This window comes from Marmota monax, unplaced genomic scaffold (assembly GCF_021218885.2).
Source record: "Marmota monax isolate L192 unplaced genomic scaffold, Marmota_monax_Labrador192_F-V1.1 WCK01_AAM20220418_F8-fsc00222, whole genome shotgun sequence".
In the NCBI taxonomy this organism is placed as follows: domain Eukaryota; kingdom Metazoa; phylum Chordata; class Mammalia; order Rodentia; family Sciuridae; genus Marmota; species Marmota monax.
The window spans coordinates 2,442,911-2,455,147 of record NW_026694968.1 but is presented as its reverse complement, the minus strand read 5'-3'; the positions used below and the strand labels follow the sequence as shown (position 1 = coordinate 2,455,147).

At 38.5% G+C, this 12,237-nt stretch overlaps 1 protein-coding gene across 2 annotated transcripts in view; it reads left to right on the top strand.

The window, feature by feature from the left end:
* Positions 1-12,237, top strand: part of LOC124081270 (iron-sulfur protein NUBPL) — a 177,825-nt gene that overhangs the window by 138,957 nt on the left and 26,631 nt on the right. For both annotated transcript variants that reach the window (XM_046427486.2, XM_046427487.2), the window contains one exon: positions 7,105-7,190. In XM_046427486.2, coding sequence (XP_046283442.1) covers positions 7,105-7,190 — 86 coding nt within the window. The remainder of the gene's footprint in view (positions 1-7,104; positions 7,191-12,237) is intronic.

Below are 12,237 nucleotides of genomic sequence, written 5' to 3'. Positions count from 1 at the left end.
GATAAAATGTAACACCAGGGTTTGGATACCATTTTTTAAACTAAGAGATACTAATAAGAAAAAATTGACATAGTTCTTTTAAAGTTAAAAATTTGGAATTAAGATATATAAATTGATTAAGGATTAAATTTAATTTTATTGGAGGTTTTGTTTATTGTTTATTTATTTCTTCTCGTAAATTCTAAATGCCATTGTTGGGCTGTTTGAAATGGTTATTTACATGATGCACTACATTTTAGTGCAACATGAAGAGATAGTGATTTATGTTGGACCAGGACAGTATGCCAAAGGCTGATTATATTGTGATCAAAGACTTAGTCACTAATTTCTATTAATGTGGTTGGTAGTTCCAATGAAATGTTCACATATTTTGTGAATATTAAATGGGACATACTGGTTGTCCTTGTCAAAAAGTTATTAATTTATGTGCTATTCAGACAGCAAAGAATCTCAGCTAAAATGAATGCTTATTTGTGATTTTGTTAGGGTTAAGTATAGAGAAATTCAAATCACTTTAATCCCTCTCTCTAGTGTCTTATAGCTATTAAAAATAATGTCAATGAACATAATTATTATTTTTTCATATTATTTTTTATAAAATAATGAAATAACACTTTAAATAGACCTATGGAAATAAATTCATTTTATAGAGGAGTTAATTGAGATGTATTGAGATTTACTGAATTTTTTGAGGTTGTATAGTACATAATGCAGAGCTCTTGAGTCTTAATTTAAGGAGTTACCAACTAAGAATTCAAGCTGCAGTAATCTAGGATGGATAAGTCTGAAAATAAAAGAAAGTTGTTAAGTCACTGATCTTTTGTTAAGTGCCTATTTTGTGTAAGATATTACATCATTATTTTTGTTTGACTAAAAAGATGAAAATAAACATGACTTCCCATTGTGTTAACTTGTTTTCCACTTAAACAAAATACATAAGGATAGTTATTATAAAGAAAATGGGTTTATTTAGCTCACAGTTTTAGAGGCTGAAAACCTAAAATCAGGTAGCCCCATCCATTTGGTCTCTGGTAAACACCTCCTTGACTATATCACATCACGGTAGATGGCATAATGGCATGTGGGAGTAGGAATCACATAATAAGACAGGAAGTCTGAGAAATTGAAAGGGTCAGTCAGGCTCTCTTTTATAACAACTCTCTTTTGCAGGAACTAACTGGGGTCCTATGAAAATTACCTTATTTTTTTCTAAAGACAGCATCCCCAATGAAAGCCTGATTATTTCCCTAAAGGACCCATCTCTTAAACGTTCTGGTCCCACCTCTTAAAAGTTCTGTCACGTCAGAGTCATCACAGGGAGGACCAAACCTCTACCAAATGAACCCTTGGGGGACAAATCACATCCAAATCATAACAATCATAAAGCTATATTTTGTAATGATAGTGCAAATAGTAGACAAGAGTGTATAGTAGTATATATTTAAGGAGAAGATTTAGAGGGAATAACTAAGGAGTTTCCATATGTATAAAGAGAATGGCTCTGAGATTGAGAGGCAATACTTCTTGAAGGAGAGGGCATTTCACATTGACCTAAATGAGATTATTTTAGGGCAGTCAGGTTGAGCAAGGGTGGTTTTGAAAATGTTTAGAGTTAAGTGGGAATGCTATATTATATAATCAGAGATAAATGAGACCTTGGAGACCAGTACATGTAGTAATTTTACAGCTATGAAAACTGATACCCAGAGTGATTCTGAGTTATTTGTACAAGATTAGTTACATAGCTAGATGGGGCCAGAGCTAGAATTCATCCCTTCAGAATGGCTGAAAATGAAAATATGGTGAAACATTGACAACAGAATCTAAAAGGTAGCAAACCATAGAAATATATCAGATTTGTAGAGTATAATTTTTGCAGAAATATGATTTCCATCCATCCTTAAAATAGAGGAAAAAGAACCATAGTTTATTAGGCAGAATAAATTAAAATAGGAAGATGGCTGCCCATGGAACAGTTTGAAAGTAAGATGCAGTTGTCTGATGGCATATAGGAAAATGATCTTCTCAGAAACTTCTAAGACATTTTAATAATAGCAATAAAAAACATAATAATGGTGATGATATTATTAACAATATCTATCATTACTGAATGTGAGGCACCATATTAAGCTTCTGTGTACAGTGGTTTATTGTATTATTTCAGTCCTGATTTAGTCAGCTTTTTCACTGTTATGACCAAAAGACCTGACAAGAACAATTAGAGGAGAAGTTTTTCTGGGGGCTCACAGTTTCAGAGGTCTCAGTCCATAGATAGTGACTCCATCCTAGGGGCTGGAGGTGAGGCAGAGCATTTTGTTAGAAGAGTGTTGTGGAGAGAAGCAGCTCAAGACATCACACCAAGGTGGAGGTGGGGGAGGGAGAGAAAGAGAGAGCCATACAGACACACTAAGCTTAGCTCACCAATGTATACCCCCAGTGACCCACCTCCGTCAGCCACACCCTACCATCCTGCAGTTACCACTCGGTTAATTCCTGTCAGGGAATTAATTTACTGATTGGGTTAAGGCTCTCATAACCCAATAATTTCTCCTTTAAACCTTCTTATATTATCTCACACATGAGCTTTTGGGAGACACCTAGTATCTAAATCATAACAGATCTTGAAATCTAAATATCACTGTGTCATTTTGTAAATGAAGAAACTGAAACTCAGGTTAAGTAATCCCTGAATCACAAGGTAATCAGTTATAGAATCAAACTTCAAATCCTTGTGTGTTTGAATTCTAAAGCTGGTATATCTCAAACTTGAATAATGAATATAAACCCTCCTTCTAAAGGGAAAGTAATTTCCTCCCCTTATCCCATATTGATTCATTTTTATTATAAAACTAGTTACTTAAATAGATGTAAACACAAATTCATTTTGTTTATAGCTCTTATATAATTAAAAACACTAAAAACATAAAAATATAAGAAAACTTACAAAATCAATGAAATTCAAATTAGTGACATTTAATGTGAAAGATAAAGTTTTGCAGAAATGAAAATGCTGATTGCAAGATGAATTTATAGCTTACTGTTGCACAGACTTTTTTTAAGTTTGTTATGCTTATATTACCTACCATGTACTTGGTGAAAACTAGTTTCACCCACAAATTTTCTCTATTCTAATTTCTTCAGAATGTCCCTTCGGACAGTACTTTGTAGTGTCATTTGTCCTCCACTTGGTATAATCAGTTATTGTTAATTCTTTCTCTATTTTCGTTAACTATGATAAACCTTACAATTTGGTACCAATTTAATGGTTTGGGGTTCTGAAATGTCCTAGCACTGTGTATTTAGTTAAAAGGTTTTGGCCAATCATGTGATCTATAACATGTTCATGTTAATTATTTTGGGGTTATTATCTAAAAGAAACCACATCTTTGTACTGCAAAAAATTCCAATGTAGAAGAAACCATAAAATTTAAGAAATTTATAGCCTCTGTCAATCATAAATAGGCCTTTGTTATTCTCACTTAATGAAAAAATCATACTTCAGTTTTTCTCAAAACTCTGTATCCATCCCAATAGCTATCTGGTTTCTGTAAGGCTAAAAGTGGAAATCTAGGGAAGCTTCCATCTCTGTCACTTAAGTACTGCCTTAATTCAAGTCACCACTATTTTGAATCTGAATTCATGCCATGGCTCTCAGTTTATCCCCCACCAAACCATCTCTACAATGTGAGTTTTCTAGAATATAAACTTTAGGGAGTTGGGGTTGTGGCTCAGTGGTAGAGCATTCTCCTAGAATGCTTGAGACATGGAGTTTGATCCTCAGCACCACATAAATATATGATAAAGATATTGTGTCCACTTAAAACTAAAAAAATAAATATATAAAAAAGAGTCCTTGTCTTTAAAAATTTTTTTTTAAAAATAAACTTTTGGGGGCTGGGGATGTGGCTCAAGTAGTAGCACGCTCGCCTGGCATGCGTGCGGCCCGGGTTCAATCCTCAGCACCACATACAAACAAAGATGTTGTGTCTGCCAAAAACTAAAAAGTAAATATTAAAAAATTCTCTCTCTCTCTCTCTCTCTCTCTCTTAAAAAATAAAAATAAAAAATAAACTTTTGGGTCTCTACTTAGGAATATCCTTTCCTGGAACTTTTCCTCAATGCTTCTAACCTTTCACCTCCCACCCCATAGTGCATCATCCTCTGTTCCTTCCTGTCCCTCCTTTATAACTTCAGATATACATCTCTGGTTTAATACTTAGCACTTTGTGTTGTAATCTTTGATTTTTTTTTTTTTTTTGGCGGGAAGGTCTCCCAGATAGATTATTAGCTTCTTGACGTAATGCGTGCTTTATGCATGTCTCACTAGCACATTATGTGAATGGGAAGAGGATTCAGTGATGTAGTTATGATTCTTAATCACTGATCAGTTGTGATTTTAGAAGTGAGGAGTCTAAGGCAAGAGCAAAGTACACATTTCCTCATCTTTCTTATTTATATAAAATCTGTATGAATTACCTAACTCATGGAGTAGACTCTTTGAATCTGTAAGGAACATAATGTTAGAGAAGTCATGTTTTCATGAAGAATTAAAAGATAGCATTGTTTTGGGGCTAGGGTTGTGGCTCAGCAATAGAATACTTGCCTAGCACATACGAGGCCCTGGGTTCCATCCTCAGCACCACGCTAAAATAAATAAAGGTATTATGTCCAACTACAGCTAAAAAATAAATATATAAAAAAAGATAGCATGAGATGAATGTTAACTGGTGGGCAGGAAACAGTGGAGGGGGTGTGGGTATCCCATACAATCAGGTCAACCAGGTTCATAGGTAAGGGGTATTTTTTAGTATGGTGTTTCATGTCAGCCTCACAAGTGGAGCAGAATGGCCAGTCTTCTGCCAAAAGGGCCAGAAAAGATGAACAGGCCGATTATGGGGCCTGACTGATGCCAGGAGCCCGGATGTTGATTGTTGTATTGAATTTAGAGAGAATATCTCAGCCCAGCAAAGGAACTGGACATTGAGGCATAATTAGGAATGTCTGAGAGAATGGGAAGTTGTCTATGGAACAGAGTAATAGGGGAGTCTTTCTTGGATAGATGGTCTTTCCTCCTACCCCAACAATAGGAGAGGTGGACGGCACTGTTTAACCCCAGAATTCTGTCAGGCCTAAGAAGGTAGCCCCGGTGTCAAGGAGAAAGTCAACCTTGCGCCTATCCACCTGAATCTGCACCCTGGGTCCCTGTCTATTGATCATTATGGCTGGGGACAAGGACCCAAGACTCTGTCAATTGATTGCCATGCCCAGAAGGTCGGAGGATTCCCTGGCCATAGGCCTCCTACGGGATCTAGGACAGTCAGAGCCCCAATGACCTTGTTGTTGATATTTAGGGCATGGGGTACGTGGAGTGCGTTGTGTGGGGCATGCCCTGACCCAATGTCCCTCCTTGCCACACTTGAAGTAGGCGCGGTGGGGGGGGGGGGGGGGGGCGGCGGGGGGCGGGGGGGGGGTGTTTGACCCGCGGTGATGGGTGATGACCCGAGGAAGCACCCTGCAGGGCCTGGGCTAGCATCTGAAATTTCTCAGTCTGGGGGGTGGCAGGGCTTTGTTTGAGCTTTTTTAGTTTGGCCCGGATGTCGGGGTAGTTCTGCGAGAGGAAATATGTCATAAGGACATGACGGCCATCTGTGGTTTCGGGATCTAGGTTACTGCTGAAGGGCTTTCGTAAGCTGATCCAGAAATTCCGATGGGGTCTCTTGTAATTTTTGGAAATTGACGGCCTTACGTGCTGCTTTTTTTAGCCCAGCAATAATACATTCAAAGAATCAGTCCCTACTCTGTGTGCCAACTTGTATATTATCTGGGGCAGCAAGTGGCCCCGGAGGGTGACTGGGATTAACTCGGTGAGTTTCATCTGCATGGGCTCTGGCAAGTTCCCAGACTCTGGTACGTTCCTCAAGAAGGAGAGTATTAGCCAATAACATTTATAAGTGAAGCTATAAGCCTGGAGGACCCATTGAAACTCTCTTCTGTGGTGAATGAGCCCAACCTTCGCTCAAGTTGCGTGAGGTCATTCATAAAGAATGGGACATGTACCTCGATAATGCCCTCAGGTCCAGCAACCTCTCTTAAGGGGGTCATGGTTTGTGGGACTAGTTTGGGAGGATTAAAGTTGTCGGCTGAGTCAGGGGGAGCACCTGAGGGGCTGGACGGAGCCAACGGGGGAGGTCGGTAGGGATGGGGTTCATCTGCTGGATAGGCTGGGGTGAAAACGAAGAAGAGAAAAAAAGCCTCAACATAGGGGATCTCCTTCCACTTTTTTGAGCACTCGCAGAAGTTAAACAGATCTCTGAGAATTGTGGGATCTAGGGATCCTCCTAGGGGCCATTGACTTTGATTGTCTAATTGATAGTAAGGCCAATCTTGTGTGCAGAGTTTAATAAGTGGGAATCTGCATGGAAGGAACAAGAGGCCCCCATAGTTCAGGAGAGGGACAAGAGTGGTTAAGAGAGAGAGAGAGAGGAGTGCCTGTTCTTCCACCCCTCAGTACCTCCCACTCATGAACCGGGTTCCAGAGAGTCCACGGTGACTGTGAAGGTCGTGGTGGGGTGCGTTCTCTCCTCCAGATTGGGCGTCAGAGGTTTTCCGGATGATCACGGTCAAAGCCCCTGTGTAGCCCGTCTGAAGTTGGATACCCCAAAGGGGAACTCACCTACTGAAGAGCCAGTGTTGTGTGAGTAGCAGCAGTGCTCGAAAGAGTGGACGATGACGGCAAGCCTTGAGAGAGGGGGCCCTCGAGCACCAAGGCATTCCCCATCCCAGGTTTTGGTACCAATGAAAGAATGAACAAGGCCCGTGGTCAGAGAAAATGCCCGTGTATTGAGGAACAGCTCTGCATATTTATAGAGCCGGGGGCAGTTTGACAGTTATGACAGTTTAGTGGTTGAACAGTTTGACAGTTGGCATGGGGTGCTTTCTGATTGGTGGGTAAGGATCATGTGAGTCAGCAGAGCTAGTCTGATTGGTGGGTAAGGATCATGTGAGCCAGCAGGGCTCACCATTGGATGACTCTTCTTGGGGGATGGGGAAGTTAGTCTTTGGAGCCCGGCCGACTCCCAACAGTTTTGTTTCTCTTTTGGTTAGGTGCTGTGATTGTCTCCACACCCCAAGACATTGCATTGATGGATGCACACAAAGGTGCTGAGATGTTTCGAAAAGTCCATGTGCCGGTAAGCATCGACAGCTACATTATTGAAAAAAAATGAAACTCTTCTAACTGAAGAAGCAAGTAATTGAAGAATATAGTCTGAGTTTTAATTTAGTCTAGTACAGAAATTTTTATGAAATTCCTAGTTCATATTTATGGTCACTTTAAAAGCTCTTATAGGTACCTGTCTATACATTATTAATTAAGAAAAATTCTGAAATATCCTTCTGATACAAGTTTTCTGAAAAAGTACTATTCCTCTCAAATACTTGTAGCCTTCTTCACTAAAAAAAAAAAAAAATGACAATGACGAGCATTTTAGAAAACTAGGTAGATAGACTTGAAGAGATCACTTATGGGAGAACAAGTGAAAAAAGAATACTTTTTTCTTTTGTTGTCTCCTACTATTATGGTTTGATGTGAGTTGTCCCCCAGAAGCTCACATGTGAGACAATGCAAGAAGGTTCAGAGTAAAAATTATTGGATTGTGAGAGCCTTAACCCAATCAGTGTATTAATTTCCTGATGGGATTAACTGAGTGGTGACTAGAGGCAAGTGGGGTGTGGCTGGAAGAGGTGGGACATTGGGGATGTGGTTTGTGGGTATATATTTTGTGTCTGGCCAGTGGAGTGGCTCTGCTTTCTGATCATCATGTGAACTGCTTACCTCTGTCACACTCTTCTGCCATGATGTTCTGCTTCACCTCGAGCACCTCCAGCCTCCTCAAGGAATAGAGCCGGCTTTCTATGGACTAAGACCTCTAAAACCATGAGCCTGCAAATAAACTTTTCCTTCCCTACAATTGTGCTGGTTGTGTACTTTAGTCACAGCAGCAAAATAGCTGACTAAAACACCTACATTTTTACTCACTATTAGCCTACCTTCTTCTAAGAGATACTTCAGGATTTTCTGCACAGTATGATAAAATTGAACAAGGTAAAAATATAATAAAACAGACAAAGAATAATTTAAATCAGATAGAATGAATAGAAAGTCAGTATAAATGCATGCCATTAGAACTTCAATACCTGCTGGAGGCATGCCCTGAGTTTTCTACCAGCCAAGGGCACCATTAAAACACCCTCAACTACCAGAAGGTGAAAAAAGTCTGGGTGCTCCAGAGAAACAGCTGAGACCAGAAGAGAACTTTTCTGTGTTCTCAGAAAGAAGGAACTATATATATTGAACATGTTCTCATTACTTCTTTACAATAAAAAAAGTTTTCTCCTTCAAGTATGCCTCAACAAGAGAAACTGTGCCAGGGGACAATTAGAGTAAGCTGAGGTGACAAGGTGTACAAGGTGTACAAGTCCAAGGTCAAAGTGATACTTCTGTCTATGCAGCTCTCTAGTGGACTTGCTAACTTCAAGGATAGATTTTAAAGTTTATACAACAGAGCTTTTTTAGCTCTTGGATTAGCTTCAGAGATCTCATAATTCTCTCTATCTCCTGTTTCCCATAACAAGTTGTATGCTCAATTATGTTCATTTTGGCATAGAAAGAATTCATAACTATCTTCAGATACTTCAATGAGACCATGACACAGGATAAGACCCAATAATGTATTAGAATGAATGGACTCTCAGAAAAGCTTTCATAAATATTTATCAGGGGAGATTTGAAAAGTATAAAATTGTACAATAGTGGGATTCAGGTGACCCTCCTTGACAAGTACCTCTTCTCTCTTGCCAGTTAATGCAGAGCTGTGTGCATTGACAAGATGTGGAGCTCTGGGTTGGATCAACATGCTCTGGTGAAAATAGAGGAGCCTGGGAAGTGGGGGTTGTGGCTCAGTGGTGGATTACTTACCTTACATGCACACAGCACACAGGGCAAAAAAAAAGAAAAAGAAGAGAAAATTAAGCCTAATAAGGAAGACACCTTAACTCTTACCTTCCAAGTAATCTAAGGCTATTTTTCACTAGCAAGGGTAAAATTGTGATTGATAAGTAGTGTAGGGCCAGTGTTCTATGTTGTGAATTTTAGCTTAGAAAAATTTTAAAGCAATGATATCCAAATGGTCATCTCATAAAACTTTGTCTCTAAAACACCTAGTTTGAACAGAGTGACTTTATGTCCTCCAAGAAAAACTAGAAATGAATAATGCCCACCCAGATAGCTAAATAGGTTTGCTTATTATATGATATTTTAAATTATAAAATTAAGAGAGAGGGCTTTCTACTAAAAATGATGACTCTGAATTTACAAGTAATCTGTCATTCTTTCTGGCAGAAATGAGGTAACAGGGCCCATGGTCTGTTAAGATCACCTTAAGATTAGGATAATGGCCTTCTTTCTGTGTGTAAGTAAATGCTTAACTTCTCATTCTGTAAGGTGGAGGTAGAGAAACTTGTCTAGCTCATTCGAAACATCATGAAGTCTGTGAGGAAAATAAACTTAAAAGGGTGGGAATAAGAACTTTTTCCTATTTTATCCCCTTGTCAATAGACCATTTCAGCTGACACTGTCATTTGAGGTGGCAGCAGCTATGGGGAATTTCCTACTAGACTACTAGACTTTGCTAGTTGAGAGTCTGATAACCATAGTTGCCAAATTCATCTTGTCTAACTCCTTTTAGTTCAGGAGTTAACTTGCACTTACTGGCAGCCCGTGGCACTTACTACCTGTTAATAAATAAAAAGGTAAACAGCCTCATACTGTTCTAACAAAATTTTCTCTAGGTTTTAAGACAGAAAGTAGAAAGTTACTCCTTCTAGAACATAACAAAGGGGGAAAGGGATGGTCACAAAATCCAGGTTAGGCTACTATTAGGTGGATGCCATTGAAGGGTAAAAGTTGAGGATATTAGGGAATGCGGGAAGAAGTATCTCAAGTGAAGGATGATGGGCTGTATAAGGCACATAGGAGTATTTCAGGCATTATTTAGAGAATAAGAGAACTGTTTGGGATCGAACAGTTAATGTTGGAGTTCAGATTTACAGAACTGGAGCAGATCTGGGTCATGGTAAGGTCCAGGATGTGGTTGTGGGTGTGTGGGACTGAAGGAGAGTAGAAATAAGTCACTGAAGCTGTGTATTCTAAGATTGATTCCAAGATGGAATTAATGGTTCCTTCCTTTGTTTTTTTTTATGCCTTCCAATATCTTTATTATAGCCCTATTTTTACCCATATTTTAAAATTATTTGCCCTTTCAAATGTGAAATTTTTTAAAGAGGTAGAATGTCTTAATGATTTCTTAAACTTTCAGACCAAAAAAGATGTTCAACAACGTTTACAAGTAAATGAGTGAGAACTATTTTGACAATGAGCTCTATCTGTGATTTGACAACCATAGTGCAGCTACCTTGAGAAGGGAATCTGGGCTGAAAGTGAGAAGTGGATTTGATCACTTCTAAGATCCCCTGGCTCTTAAAAGCCTCAGAGTCTAAATAATGGTAAAGTGTTTGAAATTAGAAAGTGTTCCATAAATGCAAAGGAGATGTTATGCTTTATTTATTCCACTTTATTCCATTTTTTCCCCTGGTTTTTAGTCTTGTTCTCTGTTTTCCCCCTTTTGAAGTGCATTAGTTACCATGGAAACAATGATGTCATTGGAATTCATTGGTATGGACTGAGTTAGTAATGTCTGCTGAAGATAATTTAAATGATTTTCTTAAAACTCAATGCATAGATATCGAAAGGTGGAGAAGAAATGACTATTAAATTCTCTATTCTCTGCTTGAAATGATATCAACTATGCCAGTACTTGTAGGCACACAATTTTTTTAAATTAAAAACATTCAGTTTTACACATTTTTAATAAGTAATTTATGTAATTTCTCACCTAACCTATTTTTATTACCTTCATTTACAAGGGAGTCCCAGGCCCATTGATTTGGAGTTCTTCCCCTACCATTTGAATTTTTGAGTCACAGATATTTCACTTCCTTCTTTGGTAATATCCTTCCCAGCCCATGAAAATTATCTTAGAATATGTTTACTCTCTTATTCCTTCCTCAAATAAGGGATCACTTAGTAAATACATATTTACTGATATTGAGTGCTTTCTGTAAGTACAGTACTATGATAAGCTTCCTTGTATGATTTAAAAAAGAAAAAAGGAGATGAAGCCTGTTTCTTCAATCTGCCAACTAACTCCATGGTGGTACAGGGTCTCTAAATTCTGAGGAGCATGAAAACACAATCCTCCTGCAAATGCCATGATTTTATTCTCTTTTATTGCTGAGTAATATTCCATTGTGTATATCTGCCACATTTTTTTTATCCATTCATCTATTGAAAGTCATCTAGGTTGGTTCCACAGTTTAGCTATTGTGAATTGTGCTGCTATAAACAATGATATGGCTGTGTCCCTGTAGTGTGCTGTTTTTAGGTCCTTTGAGTATAGACTGAGGAGAGGGATAGGTGGGTCAAATGGTGGTTCCATTCTCAATTTTCCAAGAAATCTCCACTCTGCTTTCCATTTTGGCTGCACCAATTTTTAGTCCCGCCAACAGTGTATGAGTGTGCCTTTTTCCCCACATCCTTGCCAACATTTATTGTTGTTTGTCTTCAAAATGGAGTTAGAGAAGATGATGCTAAGTGAAGTTAGCCAATCCCCAAAAAACAAATGCCAAATGTTTTCTTTGATATAAGGAGGCTGATTCATAGTGGGATAGGGAGCGGGAGCATGGGAGGAATAGATGAACTCTAGATAGGGCAGAGGGGTTGGAGGGGAAGGGAGGGGAGAGGGCATGGGTTAGAAATGATGGTGAAATGTGATGATAATTATTATCCGAAGTACATGTATGAAGACATGAATTGGTGTGAAAGTATTTTGTATACGACCAGAGATATGAAAAATTGTGCTCTATATGTGTAATAAGAATTGTAATGCATCCCGCTGTCATATATATATATTAAAAAAAAGATAACACAATTCTCCTGTGGGCCATCATGGAAAAGTCATGCTTTTTAAAAATTTTTTCTTGGTACTATAATTTTATATATGCTGGTCCTTTGCTTTATAAGTCATTGTCAGCTAGGGAACTCATATCATTTTTCAAATTTCTGTTCAGGTATTACCTCCTCTAGGAAGCTTTTCCCAATATGTCAGGAAAAGTTAAATC